The following is a 21,888-nucleotide window of genomic DNA, read 5'->3' on the forward strand; positions in this document are numbered from 1 at the left end:
CAAATATCGTATATTAATGCATATATGTGGAACCTAGAAAAATGGTACAGATGAACTGGTTTGCAGGGCAGAAGTTGAGACACAGATGTAGACAACAAACGTATGGACACCAAGGGGGGAAAGCGGCGGGGGGGGGGTGGGATGAATTGGGAGATTGGGATTGACATGTACACACTAATATGTGGAAAATGGATAACTAATAAGAACATGCTGTATAAAAAAATAAATAAAATTCAAAAATTAAAAAAAAAATTTATAAACCTCTAGCCAGGCAAACTGACAGAGAGGATACCAATTACTGATATCAGAAATGAAGAAGGGGACATCACTACAGTTCCCATACACATTAAAAGAATAAAGGAATACTATGAACAATTCTATGCCCATAAATTTGATAACCTAGATGAAAAGGACCAATTCCTTAAAAGACTCAATCTCTCAAATTCTCATGAGAAGAAATAGATGATCTGAATAGGCCTATGCCTATTAAAGATATCAAGTCAATAATTCATAACCTTCTAAAACAAAAAGCACCAGACCCAGATGGATTCACTGGTGAATTCTACCACACATTTAAGGAAAAAATTACACCAATCTCTACAATCTCTTCCAGAAGATATAAGCAGAGGGAATACTTCCTGACTCATTTTATGAGGCCAGCATTACCTTAATACTAAAACCAGACAAACACATTACAAGAAATCCATAAACCAGTATCTCTCATGATTCTAAATTAACACTTTTTATCTTGTTTGAGATTTATAATTGTTATTCTATGAAAACAATTGCATTATATTATTCTGTTATTGTATCTTTTTCTAATAGTTCTATAAGCAATATTTTTCCTTGCTGATTAATATTCAGGGGAAGAGCGAGAAAATTCTTACTGAAATACTCACTGATTTCTCAACTGAGAGTCATTTATCCTTACTCTAAATGATACATTTTGAAATGTTTATCCTATAATCTTCACGTTTTTAAGTTTAAATATACTAGAGGAAAAGAAATCCAAGGTTTTTGTGCCTACAAGTTCCAAATAATTAAACTGAAACATACCTACAAAAAATATTTAATGTCATTTAGATTTTTATATTAATAAATATACACTACCTAGAACAATGAAGATAAAAATCTTACTATGTACTTACCAGACTTCACCAAGAATATTATTTAGTTCTCAAAATCATATTTTAAGGAGAGAAAGATTCAAAACTAACGAAGATCCCTAGATAACATCAAAGGAAAATAAGTTATCCTGAAGCTAAATACTGAGAATAGTCGAAGATATTTAGAACATTTATCCTTACTAGAAAAGATTTAAAGGGAGATTTAAGAGAAGTCATAGGAAAAGGGAGAATAAATAGACAACAAGCAGGTAAATTTAGGTCAGTTTAAGAAGGAAATTGTAAGAAACAGAGTAGTCCACTACTGAAACAAGAAACCTCAGGGGTATTGAGTTCTTTATCACAAGAGGTGTTCAAGCAGAGATAGCGATCAACTTGAAGGAAATTTTAAACACAGTTCCTCATTTCCTTCCACAAAATTCACTGAGTGACAACTACCTACGAGGAACAGTAGAAGAGTACTCTGTGTGATAATAAGATTCAATGACCTTAAAATCTAGGAAGTAGATGAAATAGTTACTTTTCAACTTACCTTTTTTTCCTCCTGCAATATTATTACTTCATAAAGTCGTGGGAGATTTGAGCAATGATTTTGCTGTTGATCTTTCTTGATGTTAATATTTTCATAATGTAGTGACTTTTTCCTTTAGAAAATTCAGAAAAAAACTATTCTCAATTTCAAATATATAAATGTCTACATAAGTTAAGAGAATATTTTTACACCAACATTTCCTGCTTAAAAAGTATTCAATAAGATATCTGGGTGTGTTAGGTCAATATATCCTAAACTCTGTCAGATCTATTCATTTACATTGGTTAGATCTGCGTTTTCCAATTCAGAGCATTAAAATATACCTATTCTAATAATGATTCCAAAAACAAAACAAAATGTGGGATTTATGTCATGAATTTAAATTAAAAGCTACCAAAAAAAGTTTCCCATGTAGTTTATTCACCATAAAAGGTCTTTAAAATTTCAAATCACTTGGTATTTCAACTATTAACTAAAATAAGGGGAAAATAGTCAATGCTATTTATATCATAAAACAATCAGGAAAAGGGCATAAAGAAAGATCTTTGAAAATGAAAGGGAAGCTTATATTCATTGAAATTTACACAAGTAAGAATAATAAACCAAGTAAGCAGTAACAGCCCAAGCTCTGGAGTCAGACAGCCTGATATGAATCCTAACATTGCTACCTACTAGCTATGTGACCTTACACAAATCACTCACCCTCTCTAAACTTCAGATTTGATTCTTCATCTGTGACTGGAAATAGTATTAACCAATTCTCAAGGTTGTAATGATTAAAGTGGATAATAGATGTGAAGTATTTACTGCCATACAAAACCCATAGTAAATATAAAATAACTGTTAGCTATTATTAGGAATTATATTTAAATAGGTTTTTTTTTCAAATTCTTAAAAAGAATTTGAAAGAAAAAGTCATATTAAATACTTCCAGTGAACTATACTGAACATAAGAAGATTTTTAAAAAGATAATATAAAAACATTAAAACAAATGTTTAAGTTACATAATTGCCATTTTTTTGTTTGTTTAGACATTACTATGATTTAAACATGCATATAACATCTCAGTTCACTGTCAAATGCTGATTTCATTGATTTTTTTGCACAAAATTCAACAAATGAACTTATTTTCAAAACTTCAAATAGTTTTATGGATAAAAAATTTATATTTGGGATATCAAAAGGTCACATATCATTCAGGTCTGTGTTTTCCCAAAAAGAAAGCTATGAGCTCATCTTTCCATTCGAAATAGCCAAGTATTTCCATTTTTATACCATATCAAATCCACAATAATTATGACTCAATCAATAAGCAAAAAGTAGAAAGAAAAAAAAAGGTAGAAAATATCAACTACCAGAAGGAACCAAGACAAGTCCAAATAAAAGATAGTGAAGGCAGCAAAACCAAAGAGCAAATTACGGAAATGGTGAAATATCTGATGCAGTTAGGAATGCAATCTATATGCATACATTCCTACTAGCAAAAGTGAAAATACAAACAGAAGAAAAGAAGAAACAGGGAAATAACAAAGATCAAACAGAAAGTAACATTTAAAAAAAAGGAGAAGGAATTCCCTGGTGGGTCCAGTGGTTAGGACTCCATGCTTTCACTGGCGTGGGTCCGGGTTCAATCCCTGGTGGGGGAACTAAGATCCCGCAAGCCATGTGGTGTGACCAAAAAAATAAAAAATAAAGTCAGGAAGACACTTATTTAAAAAAAAAAAAATAGGAGGAGAATGGGAGCGGGACAGGGCTGGAGAAGTAAAAAAGACTGTCAGGAAAAAACTACCAAGCAAAAACAGAGCAGTAGAATTAGACAGAGTGCTGGTCATGCCTGAGGTACTTAGTTAGACGTGTAGTGGAATGGATGGAAAACAATCATCACAGAACCACATACCCTAAGAAGGGTTAATTTTGCTTAATGTTAATTAAACCTCAATAAAACTGAGATGCAGGCAGATAGGAAAGCAAACCAGCCAAACTGGAAGAAGAAAAAGATAAGAGTAAAATACTAACAAAAGTATTATGTCAAGGGGATGAGTAGAGTTAGGGCATTTGACAGACTTTGTTTTATTTGGAATGACAAAGATTAAATTTTGATCCCATTAAGCTGTATATACATGTTAAACTTCTAGTGTAACCACTAAAAAAATTAAAATACATGGCATATCTCCCAAATTAGGAGAGTGAAAAAATGAAAAGGACAATAGAATAGGGTATAAATTCCCAAAAACAAGGGCCATGTTTTATTCTTTTCTTTTTTTTTTTTAGATGTTGGGGGTAGGAGTTTATTAATTTATTTATTTATTTTTGCTGTGTTGGGTCTTCGTTTCTGTGCGAGGGCTTTCTCTAGTTGTGGCAAGCGGGGGCCACTCTTCATCGCAGCGCGCGGGCCTCTCACTTTCGCGGCCTCTCTCGTTGTGGAGCACAGGCTCCAGACGTGCAGGCTCAGTAGTTGTGGCTCTCAGGCCTAGTTGCTCCGCGGCATGTGGGATCCTCCCAGACCAGGGCTCCAACCCGTGTCCCCTGCATTAGCAGGCAGATTCTCAACCACTGCACCACCAGGGAAGCCCCCCATGTTTTATTCTTTTTATTCTTAGTTACTAAGTTTAGTACTAAGACATAGCAAGAATTCAAACAATGTTTGTTCAATGAATGAATAGTAGTAGGGGAGTTTAAGTAAGAGCCTAAGCTACGTCCACTGCTAGTATACAGATGCGTCTGAGTCTGTCCAGCAAATTAATTGGATAGGTAATCACTGTGGGACTTCCTGCTAGAAAACTCATTCTATAAGAGAGAAAGGATCAGGCAGATAAACTGGAACCTGTTAAAAATTAAATCATGAAAAGCAGCAATAGATTCTGAGAACAACATGATATCCATTACTCAGTTTTGCCTTCCATGGACTCATGTCTAAGACCTTACTGTAAGAGTAGGAGAAAATAAAGACAGAAAGAATTATTTTACAAGAAATGTATTTCCTAGTTAGACTTCATAAATATTACCTTCAACCTAAAGTTATGGCTCTGACTTATACTGAGAATGCCTTCTAAATCCATCATGTAGTCAAAAGAATGGACATCAGAGCCGGGAACAAGATGCAGAATCCTGGGTCACCTTCTTTTATATTTTCTTTGATCTTTTCTCTATCTTGTAATTAAAGACAGTATATTTTAGTACTTAGATACATGTGCTGTATAACTGAAAAGGCCTCAGTCAATGTCAAGCTCTGCCACTTAATAGCTACATAATATTAAATACATTATTTATTCTCTCTGACCCTTTCATTTTTCACTGATAAAATAGGCATAACAATAGTAACTACACAGCGACTTGTGAAGATAAATGAATTAATACATGTAAAACAGGTAGCACAGGATCTGGCAGACAGAAATGCAATAGTTTTCATATAGGTTACTCTAAAATATCATATTTCTTGAAGTTTTTCATACTGGTTTTTCCTTTCATAACAGCATAACCTAGTCTAAATTATTAGAATATTTATAGTCAAAAACTACAGTAAAGATATACTACTTTTTTACTTACTGCGTTATATCATACTGTCCAGGACCAGGCCCTGACTTTATAGGTAACTCTAGTCTTCCCAAAGAGTTGCCAAAATGTATCCCCTTGTATTTCAAAGATACATTGGAAAAATCCTCACAAAAAAAAAAAAAGTGAAGATGAGAGACAATTTAAATAAATCATGAAACAATGTTTAACTTAAGTCTAAAGCGAGGGTAGCCTTAGTCAAGGAGTTTCCACTGGTAAATGCTAGACTCTTCCTTGATACATCTCAAGAGTATCACTCCGTGCCCCATCCCACTCCTGACTCAACCAGGATTCCCAGAGAATGGCCTCTAGTTTAGCATATCCTCAACCAATATGAACAACTTTGCTCTTGGCAGTACACTCAACAATCTAAAATCTTAAGGGGAATGAAAATTAGCTCCTCATCATTTAAAAAGGGGAGGAAGGGCAGAATTGCATGATTTAGGGAATGGGAAAGCCTAACAAAAATGACTTAATTAAATAGAAATTAATTTTAAGAAATTAAAATTTAAACATTACCAACAGATACTAGATAACTTCCAATTACCTGGTAAGTGCAGAAGATATTCATGTAAAGTTTTGATAGAGTAACAAATATATAACAAAAATTAAACACTACCCCCAAATCATTTCATAGTTAATGTCTGAGGTCAGGATCAGTACTTTAATGCCAAAGAAGTCATCTGTGACAAGAGAAATCAGCAATCATCTTCCTTCACAGTCATACAATAAGCATGACTCACTAAAGAGTTCACTTTAGAGAAGTTAAAACACCTGCTTTCATTAGAAACTAATAAAAGAATAAAGTATGAAACAAGAACAGTATCATCTCATAGGAATTCCTGTGTTGACCTAATACATTCTAAATTGAGCAATAATTTAAGAAATTTATAAAATCTTACTTTTTTAACTGATAGTAAAAGGTAACTCTAGTCTATTTCACTTACTTTTAATTCATATTTGTAAAAATATAGATTAAAAATAGGCATGGATTATTAACCAATTAATATATATATATATAGAATAAAATCCCAGTAACATAAGCTGATAGTTTAACCGCATAAAACAGTATGTCAGTTGTTCTAGGTGACTATTACTATTCTTGAATAGTGGAACCAATCTCTCTCAATTACCATTATAAACAATATTAATGAAATAAATAGCAATTAAATGATTAGAAAGCATAATTCCAGTTCAGATTGGTGAATCAAACCCACATCTGCCCCTCCTCCCACCAGAATCTCTGAAGAAGCGTATAAAATAGATGTAAATTATTAGTACTAAAAACTAAGAGAAGGTATCATTCACATTCCACTTCAAGGAATTTCTGGAAAATATAGCACAGCAGAGACTAGAACCAGAAAAAGACCTCACTGCATGTGAAAAGAACCTCAGCTGAACCCTATTAACATCCCCAGAAAGACAGAAACTAGAGGTAAGGATGGACTCATGGGTAGTGAGTAGGGAGCAATTCTCAAAACTACTAATAACCTTACAGATTTATTTGCACCAATGCTATTACACGAAGTGATGAAAGAATGCTAAAACCCACTCCATTCTTGCCATGGATGGTTGGAAATAAATTGGAAGCACTGCCACTGTCTCCTAACAAGGACAGACTTCCTAGTTAGAGAGGCACCACTCTAGAAAGCTTTGGGATGGCACAACAAAATCCAAAAATAAGCTGGTACAGCACTAAAATTCCCTACTATGTGAAAATATCTTTTACTTCCTAGAACTTAACACTAACAACTAGCCCTCAAATATTATAAAATACAAACACAATAAAACTAAACTTTCCCTTTTACACCACCTGACCTTAAAGAATTAAACAGGGGCCAACACAATCTCTGACAGAACTTTGACGTTTGCATGAAGTGAAATGGGACCTTTGTTGATTCTTTTATCATAGATGGCAATCTCAAAGAGAAACTGAATTACAGTTTTTCTAAAGGTTTCTCCTGTTTCAATTTTAGTAAATCTCCTTGTTTGTTCCTTGCTTGGGTGATGGAGGATGTTGGAGCTGAGGGCACAGAAACAGGGAGTTACTAGCTATGTCCAAATAAGATTCAGACGTATTTTGGAACGTCTAGTGAATAGAGCAAATCAACCAGAAGGTGAACGCAAAAACTATTCCTATGGGAAGCAGCTAATCATGGTAACCCACACCCAGTTAGAAAATCTTACTGTCAAAAGAGTGGCAATGCTAACTACTGAGTATTTTCTGTTGACTGAATTTGCCTTCTAACAGACAATCCCCCACTGGGTTTATGCCTGTATTCTGTAGAGTACAAAAGGGTTGTGATAAAAATCTAAGACATTTCATTAAAACACTGGTAAAAATCAATGCTACTTTTAGAGCATTCTACCTAATAGAGTATAAAACAAAGAGAGAAGAGCATTATCCCCCCCATCTTCACCTCAGCTCATCATGCAGCTTTCGCTCTGATGGAGTATATGGGTGGCAATGCCCAGCAGACAGCACCATCTGGCAAGAGACTGAACTGCCTGAGGCAACAGAAGCTGTCTCAGTGCAAAGACTTATTCAGAAGCATAGTTGAGACAGCCCTTCTAGAAGCCCCTGTGAAGGGGAACTTTGCAGAAGGCTGGAGGTCTACCGCATCAACAGGAGACAACATACATATATTTGAGTTACTAAGTAATTGTGACTCTCTGTAGTACCCACAATCCAATAAAGCCTGAGAAAACTTGTTACATAAATAAAAAGCATTAATCCTTATTCCCACCAGGAATATTTCCAGCACTGTAAGTGGTCTTAATGTGCTTAGCTTATTGATATGCAGATTCCTTCTAATGAACTACAATACAAAGAGCAGAGAGGTATTTCCCCTCTTCACTAATCAGCTTTAACACACTATGAAGCTATAACACTATAAAGCACCAAAGCAAAGTAAGACACTGATATTATTATTATTGTTGTTACTGTTATAAATAGGTTGTCTAGTTGATACATGATGCCCAAGCCCAGACCCCTGTCAGTCCAAGGAGGAACAGAGCTATGAATAAAAATTGAAAGGGCTATCCTACCAATCTCTCTAACGCATAGGGTATACACTGCTTTAGCACTTCTGAGTGTAACACAAAAGGAAATAAGGCAGTCAGATCATCCAAAGGCTTTGGGTCTGGGGGTGCAGAGACAAACACCATAACAACTAGCAGAACAGCACAGAAAAATAGCACAGATTGACATGTCCAGCAGAGCAGCAGATGGTAGTAGAGGAGTCCTGGAAGAAACAATGGCATCCGCTAGAGTAGTTGAAAAGCAGCCCACTCCTTTGGGTCAATGGCAACTCTGAAGACGGCTGCACCCCACAGAGCTTCAGGAAAGGAAAGAATGATGAGCCATGCAACACTCTTTTGCTAAGATAAGTGTTCTAGACCATCTTTCAAATGAAATTACTTAATAGAGGCATGGATTTTAAAAGTACATACACAGTTTTGATGGGAGAAAATTTTTTCACTCGTACTTTATTTTTACTTAGAAATGAAACAAAGTTTCATAATTGTGAAGATTTTAGGCATAGTAAGTAGTAAAATAAATGTAGAACTCTCTTCTTATATAATAAATATGGCCATGTTAGATATGCCAGATATTTTCTATATTTCAGGCAGGAGCATATCTAATATATTGATTTACTATAGCCTATAGATTTGTAAAAATAAAATCAGTATTTTAAAACAGAGCATTCTGGGCTTCCCTGGTGAAGCAGTGGTTGAGAGTCCGCCTGCCAATGCGGGAAACATGGGTTCGTGGCCCGGTCCGGGAGGATCCCACGTGCCGCGGAGCGGCTGGGCCCGTGAGCCATGGCCGCTGAGCCTGCGCGCCCGGGGCCTGTGCTCCGCGGCGGGAGGGGCCGCAGCAGTGAGAGGCCCAAGTACCGCAAAAAAAAGATAAAACAGAGCATTCTGACAAATCATCTTTAACATTATATTTTTATACCCTAAAAAGTATAAGTTACAGTTTTATAGTAATTCTTCTACACAGCATTTCAGGAGAAATTACGTCCAAGTAGAATTATGTCTAAGAAGCTTTCCTCAGGTTAATTATTGTGATTTTGCAGGTCAACTGTTTAACAATTCTTAAGGTAATCCAGCAGAAGGCAAGACTATGCACACACACATACATAAACACACACCATTCAAGACACCAGCAAAATCCTTTTCCTGTGTATACACTGAAATTCATTTCATTTAAACCATGTGAACTACTTAACTCACTAACCTCTACAGTTCTCAGGTAAATGTTCAATTGGAAATTTAATTTAAAAGCCTTTTAAAAATACAGATAGAAAATAAAGAACAAATTGATGTACTCAACTCTAAATCACACTCTCCTTATGTCAAGAAGTGTTGACAACAGATGTAGAGAACAAACGTACGGACACCAAGCGGGGAAAGTGCGGGCAGCTGGGGTGGTGGTGCTGGGATGAATTGGGAGATTGGGATTGACATGTATACACCAATATGTATAAAATAGATAACTAATAAGAAGCTGCTGTGTAAAATTCAAAAAATAAAAATAAATTAAAAGGATGTGATATTAAAAACAAACAAGAAGGGTTGACAATACCATCTTCAAGGTCATCGTCAAGCTTGGAAAATCATTAGCAAATAAAATATGACTTAATTGAAGCAAACTCAGCATGGAGGTGCATTATTTTAAGCGAATGATGTAATATAACTTGAAGAATTGCTAACTGCCACTTTCACTGACAGTGAAATCGATGAAGAAGTGGCTATGCAACTTTCTTCTCATGTCTTTTCCATAATTAAGTGTGGAAATAGAATTTGTGAAGAATTAAAAGTCCCAAAGTGCGGCAGTTCAAAACACTAATGGACTGCATTCCAGTGTGGCAGCACACGGGTAGTTCCCAGCATGTTATCATTAGCAAATATGTCAGTGTCCTAATTCCAACCGCAAACTTTGCTTGTGAAATCCACCTCTGAAAAGCAGACTTCTAATGGTTACCTGGGCTCTTCTTTTGAAAAAGAAAGAGAGAGAAGCTAAATTTTCTAATTCAAAATGTTATACAAAATAATTTATATAGAGAATTTCTCTTTACAGATTAAATATAGCTAAAAATTACCATTTGTTGGCTAGAGTCTTATACAACTTGTAATTTCAGAGTTGCTTCTATATTTAAGCTATATAAGATACCTTCAGCCGATATTATTTCAACAGTTCAGGGAATAATCACAATAATTACCTATCTGGTGGATTATTTTCTCAATTTTCTGTTAATGTTAACATCTGGAAACTGAGCCCACATATAGTATTATCTCAAAAAGCAGCTAAAGAGATACATAGAATTACCAGAAATTTGGATAATACTTGAATTAACATTACTACAGTATCAATTTCATAATAGTCTGTGAGGCACCTGTGTTTTCTTTTCCCCTGCAGGAAAAAACGGGGGAAAACAGGGGAAAAGCCTATTAAAAAAATTAAGCCTTCAGCTACTGACCTTTGCTACCCTACCTCTAGTTTTTCTCTCAAATTCAAGAGGGAGATTTCAGAAAATATCACAATTCAATTCAAATTAAGCTTTGTTGAATCTTCTTGAATATTAACCACTATGTCTTTAATTTATATGTCAATCTATGTTTTTACAAACATGTTTTCTTAAATTTGATCTAGATTTTTATTCTAATAAATACAAGTTGGATCGAATCAGTAATTACTAAAATAGGTCATCAAATTGGATCTATTAAAATTGTAGAATAAATTTTCTTATTGTTATTTCTCTCTTCTATGAATAATAATGTAGCCAGAAAGAAATCAAATTTTATATGTTAAAGTAATGTTTAGTCACACATGAAAAAAGTTTTGCACATCTAGGGAAGCTTGGAGGCATTATTCTGGCCTTTTAATGGATGATACATTGCTCTGAAACAAAGAAATAGCATATACAAAAAATATAATTTTAAAGCAAGAATAACATTTTGAGATTTAAGTTAAGAGTAACAGAGAACTGTTTAAGCTGAGACCAAGGATCAATGACTACTGTGAAAAAGAAATACTAATTCCAATATATTAAACCAAAGTTTTTCCCAGGATATTTTAGATAAGAAAACTTAGCACAAAGAGCTTAAGTAACTTGGCCAAAGACAAATAAGTATTAAGTAGTGAAGCCAAGAAATAAACACAAGCAGTCCATTTCCATTACACTACCTTTCATAATTGTCCTTTACCTTGGACAGAATATACTGATATTAGACCATAGGACTTCCATTAATTTCAATGTAATTTTTACAGAGTTATCTCCATTGTTCTTCTGAGCATATCTTACTCAAATATCTAAGATACTGGAGCTGTCTGTAGATGAAAACTAATTATTTTTATATTATTAACAGGATGATAGGATAGTCAAGGCCTGGAAAACCAGGCATGGCATCGACAGAGAGAGCAAAATACTCCTGGGATAAAAGACCCTATAGCCAGAAAGAAATGCCAGAAAGAAATGGGAATTCTAAGGGTGTGAACAGGAGACGTATCTGTAACTTACAATATCTTTACTCTCCATTTTATCAGAGGTAAGTTGGTTATTCATAAGTTTTATAGTATGGAGCAGTCTATCAGGTCTTAAAATACCTGTATTTGAAGATAAAATGTATCATCTCTAGTGTGTTCTATAATCAATAGAAATGTAAAAAGAGGAGTTACAAACTAAAAGTAAAATACCAGCTTGTCTATCTACCTTTACCTTTGTACTTTAATTCTTTAAACAGAATGTGAGTTATTGTCCAATGAACTTTCATTTCATCCTGAGGAACTCTAGTATTTCTTTTAGAGGGTGTACTACAGACAAAATCTATCAGTTTCTGTTTATCTGGGAATGTCTTAATTTGTCTTCATTTTCAAATAGTGTTGCTGATTACAGAATTCTCAATTAGCAGTCTTTTTTATTTCAGTACTTTGAATATATCACCTCACTGCCTTCCAGCCTCCATGGTTTCTGATAAGTCAGCTGTTAATCTTCTTGGGGATTTCTTGTCACTTTTCTTGCTGCTTTCAAGATTTCTCAATGTCCTTGGCGTTCAACAGTTTGATTGTGATATATCTAGGTGTGCATCTCTCTGAATTTATCCTACTTGCAATTCAATGAGCTTCTTGTATGTGTAGATTGTTTTTCATCAAATTTGGGATGTTTTCAAGTTATTATTTCTTCAACTATTCTCTCTACCCCCTTTCTCTTCTCTCCTTCTTTGACCCTCATTATGCATACGTTGGTATGCTTGATGGTGTCCCCCAAGTCTCGGATGTTATGTTTATTTTTCTTCATACTTTTTTCTTCCTGTTCATCAGGTTGCATATCAATCGACTCATCTTCAAGTTTGCTAATTCTTTCTTTTTTTTTTGTGGTACGCGGGCCTCTCACTGTTGTGGCCTCTCCCGTTGCGGAGCACAGGCTCCAGACGCACAGGCTCAGTAACCATGGCTCATAGGCCCAGCCACTCCGCGGCATGTGGGATCTTCCCGGACCGGGGCATGAACCCGTGTCCCCTGCATCAGCAGGCAGATTCTCAACCACTGCGCCACCAGGGAAGCCCGCTAATTCTTTCTTTTGCCAGTTCAAATCCACTAGTGAATCCCTCCAGCGAATTTTTCATTTCCATGATTGTACTTCTCAACTCCAGAATTTCTACGTGGCTGTTTTTTATAATTTCTATCTTTATTGATACTGCCTGTTTGGTGAAACATTGTTTTTATATTTCCCTTTAATTATTTAGACATACCTTCCTTTCTTTACTTGAGTATATTTAAAATAGTTGATCTAAAGACTTTGTCTAATAAGTCCAACATCCTGGCTTCCTCAAGAACAGTTTCTAATGATTGCTTCTTTTCCTATGTATGAGCCATATTTCTGTTGTTGTTGTTGTTTTTGCATGTCTCATAATTTTTTGTTGAAAACCAGACATCTTAGATAATATAATGTGGCAACTCTGAAAATCAGAATCTCCCTCCTGCCCCAAAGGTTTATTGTGGGTTTTTTTGTTTAGTGATTTCTGGACTAATTCTCTAAATTCTGTATTCTCTGTCATGTGTGTCCACTAAAGTCTCAGTCTGGCTAGCTGACTGGTCAGGTGATCGTTGGACAGAGGTTTTCTTAATGCTTTGAACGAGTAGGTCTCCAACCTTTGCAGAGGTGCACTGTGCATGTGTTGAGACACACCTTCAACACTCAAGTAGGCAGTTTACAAGTCTGTCTTAGTTTTCACTTCCTGAAGGTCACATAGAGGTAAGAGCTTTGTACCTTCTCAAGTCTGGTTTTTGAAGTAATGGTTTAGCAATTCTGAAACTACGTTCAGTGTTTTACAAGATTAAGCAAATAAGTAAATATACTGAGGATAGTGGGAACCAGGTTTCTCACTGTGGGAGAAGGGAGATCAAACATAGAAAAGGAAATACAAGAATAAACATGTGGCACTGAACTGGAATTAGAGATATCAATATAAGCTCAAAGTTTTTAATAGATAAGAAAAAGTATAGATTTCTAACTTTGTCCATTGAGATGCCCTAGAAGGAATGATACCCCAAATGTACCTAGTATACTGATCTTGTTTTGAAATATCATTCTCCACTAAATGAAAGTAGAGCTCCTTGAGGAAATGACTGATTCCAATGGCTGTGGCAGCGGAAAAAATAAGATGAGCCTGCAACATTTTAATGTGCTATAAAATAAAGAAATGCTCAAAGAATGATGGAGATATGTCAAAAAGACACAACAAGCAGACTGAAAGGGCTCCCAAGGGTCAAATATTAGATAATTTTATCCTCAAAATAAATAGTGAGAGTGGTGAATTACAACCTTTTCAGTAAAACAGGAATTCATGAACCCATACTGATATAAATACATATATGGAAAAGAATATAAAGCTGTTCTTTATAGTAAGTAAAGTGCCAACAAAAAAAATGTTAAAGAAAATACGACATTAGAAAACCACCATTTGATAAACATCACAGTAAAATTGATTCAGGCATCATCAATGGATGTTAAACTAATAGGTGAGAGTTTGATAAGGAATAGGATATCTACTCATTCTTAAAGTAACCTCTCCAAAATATTTATAAATTTTTAAAAATAGTAACTTTACAGTAGATAAAACCGAAAGACACCCCCTCAAGTTAACATCACCAACTACGGGATAAGTAAACATCCTGTGCCTTTTTATGTGATACACTGAGAAGGATGCTTCACTTATGTAGCATTCCTGCTAAAATATATAAGCTCATCCTAATCATGATAAAATATACACAAATCCAAAACTGAGACATATTCTACAAAATAAACAGCCTGTACTCTTCAAAAAGTCAAGGTTACAAAAGACAAAGAAAGACTGAAGAACTGTTCCCAATGAAAGGACTCTAAAGAGACACGACAACTAAATGCAACTTGTAATATCAGATGGGACTCTCGACCAAAACTCATTTTTTTAAAGAATGTCATTGAGATAATTAGCAATATTTTTTAAATATCTACAGATTAGATAATAGGATTATATGAATGAAATTTTTCTGATTTTGATAATTACATTGTGGTTATAAAAGAGAATTCTTGTTCTTAAAAATTTTACATTAAAAGTATTTAGGAGTAAAGGGGCATCATGTCTTAAATGTACTCTGAAATTGCTTAAATAAAATAAGAATATAAATATAGAGGGGAAATGATAAAGCAAATGTGATAAAGTGTTAACTGCAGGATCTAAGTGAAAGGTATATGGGAATTATTTGTATTATTCTTGTAACTTTTCTATCAATCTGAAATTATTTCAAAATTTAAAATTATTTTTTTAAAAAAGAAACTAATTGGAAACAATGAATGGATTAGATCTAGTACATTGATATAGCTAAATCTAGATAATATAACATTAAGTGAAATAGCAAGCAACCTGCATGCCAGATGATAACATTTACTTAAATGTTTTAAATCATACAACAATACATATTGTTATTTGTATGGAGTAAAAATTTACTGTTTACTTTGGCAAAGGGAAAAGAATGGAGGGAGGGAAATTGGGTAGAGTAATAATTGTAATAATATATTTATTTTAAAATATAGCTAATTCGAGTGTAATAAAATTTTAATATGTGTTATATGAGATGGTGGGCACATGGTTATCTGTTTTTATGTTTGTTCAAGTCTATGTGCAATTATATAAATTATACTAAAAGTATTTTAGGAATAAAAACTTAACAATTCAAAGTATCTAAGACTCCAAAATACCCCAGTATACCTATTGCCAAAAACCAAATGGTTTCATAAGGTGCTTAAGCCTAAGCCCAAAGATGGAGACATGTTCAAACAATAGAGAGTAATGGGAGTAAAAGTCAAGCCAAATCCTGAAAATACCTTTTCTTTGACCAAGATGTCTCTTCAGCCTCTCCTTAAGTCTACCCAAAATTTTTGAATTTTCCTCACTAGGTTTACTTCTTCCAGATCTCATAAAAGTATAAAAATATAACAGGTTCAAAGCACTATGTACTTCAGTCTTGTAACTAAGTAAAACCAGACATATCTACATTCATGGATAAATTATACATTTCAACTGGCTGAATGAAATTTTTGCTCAACTCTGGCCAGGTTTGAAATTTAAAACCTGGATGAGATGGATTTGCTATATTATGTTTGATATTTTAATCAGAGAGAAGCTCCTTATCTTTTTTTAACAATCATTTATGAAACAAATAATGCTCAAACTATCAGATTCAAATTCTTTTATAAATGAAAAGCTTTTTTTCCCCTTTCAAATTAAAGAAAAGAATATCTATGTATTGCAGATGCTTATACACTGTAGCAGAGACTTTTAGTAAGTTAAACTATTTCCTCTTTTTCCTGGATACAGTTAGACTGTATTTCCCAGGCTCCTTGGCAGTTAAGTATGTCCATGTGCCTGAAATTTAACTCCCAGGCCTAGCCTACAAAAAACCCCCACTACCAGTTCTCTGTCCTCTTTCCCCTTCTGCCAGCTAGATACAGATGACACCAAGGCCTTTGGAGATGACAGTAACATGAATGGAATAAGCCTGTGTCCCTGAATCTCTACATGGAGGAACATCTCTTATCAACAAGAAATGTCCATATGAATGAGGAAAAAAAGAATTTCTGTTGCATTAAGCCACGGAGATCTGGGGGTCTATTTGTTACTGCAGTTAGTATTACATTAACTAGAACATGCATAATCATAAACAGTCTTCCAACTGTCAATGTGAAATGTATCATACTTACAAATTGAGGTTTATAGTATGCTGGACCTAGTGTACTGTCAATAGCAGGTGGAAGATGTTTTGTGATACTGCCATCCTCATTAATATGATAACCATATGACCATCCACAAGAAGGAATTGAAGGAACATCAACACTTCTGGAAACTGTAAGTGCCCTTGACATTTTCTGTAAAAAAAAAAAAAAAAAAAAAAATTATATTATTTACTCAAAGGCAAGAAAAGGAATGAATAAACAAATATATATTAAAATTTACTAAAAGACAACTATTAAATATTGACTTTATGAGTTTTATAATATAAATCAAAACTGTTTGTCTGTAAAAGTAATTTAAAAGAGTGAATTCAAGTCTTACCTCATAATATAAACCAAGATTTAACCAAACTACTATTAAATAGTAACATAAACCATAATATAAACTAAACTACTGTTAAAGCCACTTTTAGAGATAAGGAATCTCTCACCTGGCTCAGTTATTTATCTTGCTTAGTATAGCAAGCATTAGTGATTCCAAAAACAGGCATTCATTCCTACAGTCACATCGACAATCAGCAGTTCAAAGTGGTTACTTGTGCTATGCTATCATAGTATCTGCCAGGTAAAAACAAACTTTATATTTTCTGTAACATTTTCTGGCTTCATTCCTTTCCAGCTCCTGACCTACCTTCATGTTACCGGTGCCCTGTATAAATATCCTAATTTTGCAGACCATGTAGTAAGGAAAATGTCTGATATGATGCTAAATGGAAATTTAAAATATAAAATAGAATTTATTACTATAGCTATGTAAGTTATGTAAAATTATATGTAAGTGTATAAAATTATATACATATACGATTTGATACTGAAAAGAGCTATACAAAAATTAACAGAATTATCAATGTTAGAGTCAGAAGTTTTAAGGTGCTTATCCTTTTCTCAAAATTTCCTTTAATGGAAAACATTTTATAATTTAAGTAAAAACAGAAAGGAGTAACATATATTAGAAATACCAGTATAAAATATATCAAATAAAATACTGGCATTTAAATGATTTAGTAATATGAAAAATTACTTATTAAGAATATATTTATAATAGATATATTTAAAATAGATAACAAGGAAAAAGATGAAGGGAAGCTCATATATTCATTAAAAAATAAAAATAGAGTCTGCAAATTCTATCAAAAAAAATATATTGATCCTCTGTAGATTTTAAATAAATAAATGCTAGACTTGACTGCACACATGTCCAATATATAATTGTGTCATAAGCATACTATCGCTGGCAGAATTTCACTTTTTTTATCATTAGAGACAACTATTAAGTAGTTTCAGTGATACTTATGAGACTGGTTACCAAATTAAAACAGGAAAGTATTGAATGGCTTCCCCTCCATTCACTACTTTCAAAAATTATTTGCATGATGTCAAGACTTTCCAAAATGTAGCCCCAGCCTTAGTGAATGCTTCTTCAAGATCCAGTTTGTGATATCCCTAATTCCCTCCAAAAACTATCTACTTTGGGTTATTAGTAAAAATTTTTACTAAATGTTTATTAAAATAGCATTTCATCAACTGTTTTGTGCTGAATTCCATTCATTACTTCCCTGTTAAAGTTACAGATCCCAGAAAGCAGTGATTTGTCTTCTAAGTATTATCAGTGCCTAGCATTATGTCTGGTTCACATAGTAACTCAAAAAATGTCTGATAAACACTTTCATGAGTAAATGAACATTTACTTTGTCCACACACATGAAAGAGCTGATATTTAGGTATACTTATAAACCTTAACCTTATTGTCATTACACTGATATTATTCAACTGAGTACTTAGCCCCAAAATATATCCTCCTAAACAAACAAAGAACTGATTAAAATTTAACTAATATGAGCTATGTGAAGTTGTTATGGAAAGAGGAGAGGGAACTACACTAAATAAACTATGACCAAAATCTGCTCGATTTTATTAATTATTTCAAAGGGGTAGGCTTTTGGTGTAAAGATTATTCTTTATATAACACCAATGTACCTTTCCAAACATATCACCTGCTAATTTCCTATACAAATTCTTCACTCCAGTCAAAATAATCTTCTCATTGTCCTCCATAAGATCCCACTTCTCTATCTGCACTCATGTAGTCCTCCATGCCTAGAATGCATATTCCAACCCTATTCTTCAAAGCCAACCTCCTCTATAAATCCTCTACAAATTAGCCTCTCTCATGACATTGGGTTGGCCGAAAAGTTCGTTCGGGTTTTTCCATAACCTGTTATGAAATACAACTTCTTCCTTTAAATTCCTATGGCATTTAATCACATGATCATTCACTTAGCACCTGTCACATTTCACCTTGCATTAGTAATGATCTATATATCTCGCGCATCTAAATTTTGAGCTTATTTATTTCAGGAGTCATGTTTCAAATTTCACTGTATTATTAACAGTACTTACACAGGAGTTTCCTCTATATAGAGAGGTAAACCACTCAGGCAGTTTTTTAAATCTCCCTTACTTTCTGTTCACCACAGACATTAGAAGAGATTATATTATAGGTTTATCAAAAGCAGAAGGGAAGTCAAATATTAATATGGTTAAAAACTAAAGTTTATAAACATCAAATATTCATTTAATTATAAACTACAATATGGACACTAATAAACCTGCTAATTTTTATGGTAAGTTTTTTTAATGTACTAATCACATAAAACAGTAAACCATTTCTACTCTATTTTAAATTTTAAAAAAGGCCTTAGAAGCATAATTCAAAATAGCACGTACTGACTGAAGAAGCTCTTTAGCCTCTAGTATTTTTCTGTTCATAGCTAACGTTCCAGGATAAGACTGATCATAGCTTGCTGGCCCTGGACCATCTGAAATAAACTTCTTAAAACGTTTCTCCCGGTTTTGTAGACTTTGGCCTCCTTTTATATTATACTAAATTGGAGAGAAAAAATGAAATAATTAAAAGAAACACTTTAAAATTAATACCTATTTGATAAATATTACATATTAATATGAATATTAATAGTTTTAAAACTCAGCCTGAGAAAGTTAAGGCTCTTGACTGAAGACAACTGTCTAATGACAGAGGGTAATAAGAAAGGATGACAATTAGAGCTGTCAGTTTTAATGCTGAACTCAAACTAAAATTTACTTTACTTTGAACACTCTAAGAGAATGCAACACTCAGTTTTAAAACAGGAATCAAACACAAAGCAATCTCCAAAGCTGTGGAGCAAGAATAAAGAGTGTATGTTTATGTTTACAGGCCCCTGGAGAATTGATACCTCAGAAATGAGCTAAAAATGCTCATACTGGAGGGGAAAAGCAAACCTTCCACGCTTGTTTAGGATTAATTATTTTCATAAATAACATCTTGGTCATTTCCAGAGATGTTTATGCAGTTTTATTGGCAACAGCTTGGTTTTATGCTCAGATTAGTTTTAAACATTGTTTATTGCAGAGAAGAGTCCTGGGAGGAATTGTCCATGGCTCTCCACGTCATATATCTGGATTCTCTAGGATCATAAATTTATCAACTGGCTAATAGCCAGTTAATTCAAATAAAATTCCATCATACTAGTTTCACTAAACAGTCACAGTTCAATCATTTCAAAGATGATTCATATTAACACTGGGTTGGCCAAAAAGTTCATTCGGGATTGTGTATGCTGTTATGGAAAAACACAAACTTTTTGGTCAACCCAACAGTTGTTGGCATTTGATTGATCAGATAAGTTTTTTTTGTTATTGATTTACCAACAGACCTTTTCACATGACGTGTACATGTCAGTTGTTCACCTTCACTATTAACTGAGCCTATCCTGAGTTTGCATCTTATTCAGCTTTATTCAGCTTTTAAGAAATACACAAAAGAGGTCTTCTTTTTTAAAAAATGAGTCAAATTAGATAGTCAATTCGCTACTTGATTACTGTTTTAATAAGATCACAATTCTTATGTTTAAAGAGTTTGGATCTATAATAGTAGACTTTAATGATTTTGTAAAAAAATTAACAGTTAGATTAAATAATAAAATCATGTGAAAAGAAAAGATCTCCCCAAATTTTCATTCTTTGCAAGCCACTACTATAGTCTCTACGATCTGACATTTCAAACTGCAATTTGAATTTATACTGAATACTTCAACAGAGGATAGTAAAATCAATCTGATTTTTTTTAACTGTGTACAAATTAACCAGGATTTTTTTCAGATTATTCATAATTACCAATTCTACTAATTTTACAAATGGTTACAAAAGGAACTTTCATGTCAGATAAATGACCCAAAGTTATATTACTAATTATACATTTTATATAAAAACCTGTGAGACAATGGTCTTAGTACTTCTTGAGAACTGTGCTTTGTCTATATGCAATGGCTATTTGATGAATTTTTATACTGTCAGCAATCTCTTAGCTCTACAGGAAGCAGAGTCTCACCTGAAGTGTGAGGCCATGCACTGTATCACATATGATAGACTATCATTCAGCTCTAATGAGGTGTATCTCTCCAATCAAAAATCAAACCTAATCTGGACATCTATTCCTAGGCCTAGCTGGTGAGAAATAAGAAATAAACTATTTATCTGGACCCAGGGAAGACATCCCCACATCTAGAACCATTCTCACGTAACAAGGAACAAAACGGTATCTGCCATGCAGAAACAGGTCTGACACTAGAAGACAACCAGAAAACATAAGTGACGTTTATACTGAACTTCTGGAGTGGGAATCATCCTAGGAAACAGGATATGAACAAAACAAATTACGTGACTTAATAAGTTAATTATCAAAGGATCAGAAGCTTGCACTTTGTAAATTTGAGTCTTCTCCTTCTTTTTTCTTAATTTCCTTTATGTTCTTTTCTACTAAGCAAATTTCCTTTATGCTCCTTTCTATTTTTCTTTTCCTTTTGAAAAAAATTAACATGCTTCAGATATGCTAAAGGAAACAAAGGAAATTGTTTTGCCTATAACTGGGCAAGAGCTATAAAGGCAAAACTTATACCCCCTACCCCAACTTTAGAATAATGGCCACAACCATAGCCAAAGTGAAATAACCATAAGAGGAAGAGAGAAATAGAGGAGACCAAATAGGGGAAAAGAATTTCAACTCACAAATATTCTGCTTTTATAAAAGCTTCAAGTATTCTGTATTTAGCAGTGGAGGAGGGCCCTCACAAATACAACCCACATTTTTGGTTTTTTAAAATTTCATGTGAAGTCTCCAAATAATATTTACTAACTAACTTCTGATAGAAAGCAACATGTCAACCTATGCTTCCAAAAGAAAAGTATAAAGATAAGTTGTTAAATACATGCATTAATTTCCAGTAAGATTATCCCTTTAATTATTATCTATTAATTATTTACAGAATATGTAACCTATGTCACACTACAAATGTTTCCTAATTCAGCTATTTAAAATGAAATGCCCTTTATTTTTCAAAT

The 21,888-nt window shown here is 33.7% G+C and overlaps 1 protein-coding gene across 1 annotated transcript in view; it reads right to left on the reverse strand.

Annotated features, from left to right (window-relative positions):
- The window catches only part of STPG2 (sperm tail PG-rich repeat containing 2), a 628,041-nt gene that overhangs the window by 595,578 nt on the left and 10,575 nt on the right, over window positions 1-21,888 (reverse strand). Inside the window, exons 3-5 of the mRNA XM_024126581.2 lie at window positions 16,459-16,623; window positions 5,204-5,316; window positions 1,657-1,768 (exon numbers count right to left, since the gene is read on the reverse strand). Coding sequence (XP_023982349.2) covers window positions 1,657-1,768; window positions 5,204-5,316; window positions 16,459-16,623 — 390 coding nt within the window. The remainder of the gene's footprint in view (window positions 1-1,656; window positions 1,769-5,203; window positions 5,317-16,458; window positions 16,624-21,888) is intronic.

The sequence above is a fragment of the Physeter macrocephalus genome, chromosome 7 (assembly GCF_002837175.3).
Source record: "Physeter macrocephalus isolate SW-GA chromosome 7, ASM283717v5, whole genome shotgun sequence".
Classification (NCBI taxonomy): Eukaryota; Metazoa; Chordata; class Mammalia; order Artiodactyla; family Physeteridae; genus Physeter; species Physeter macrocephalus.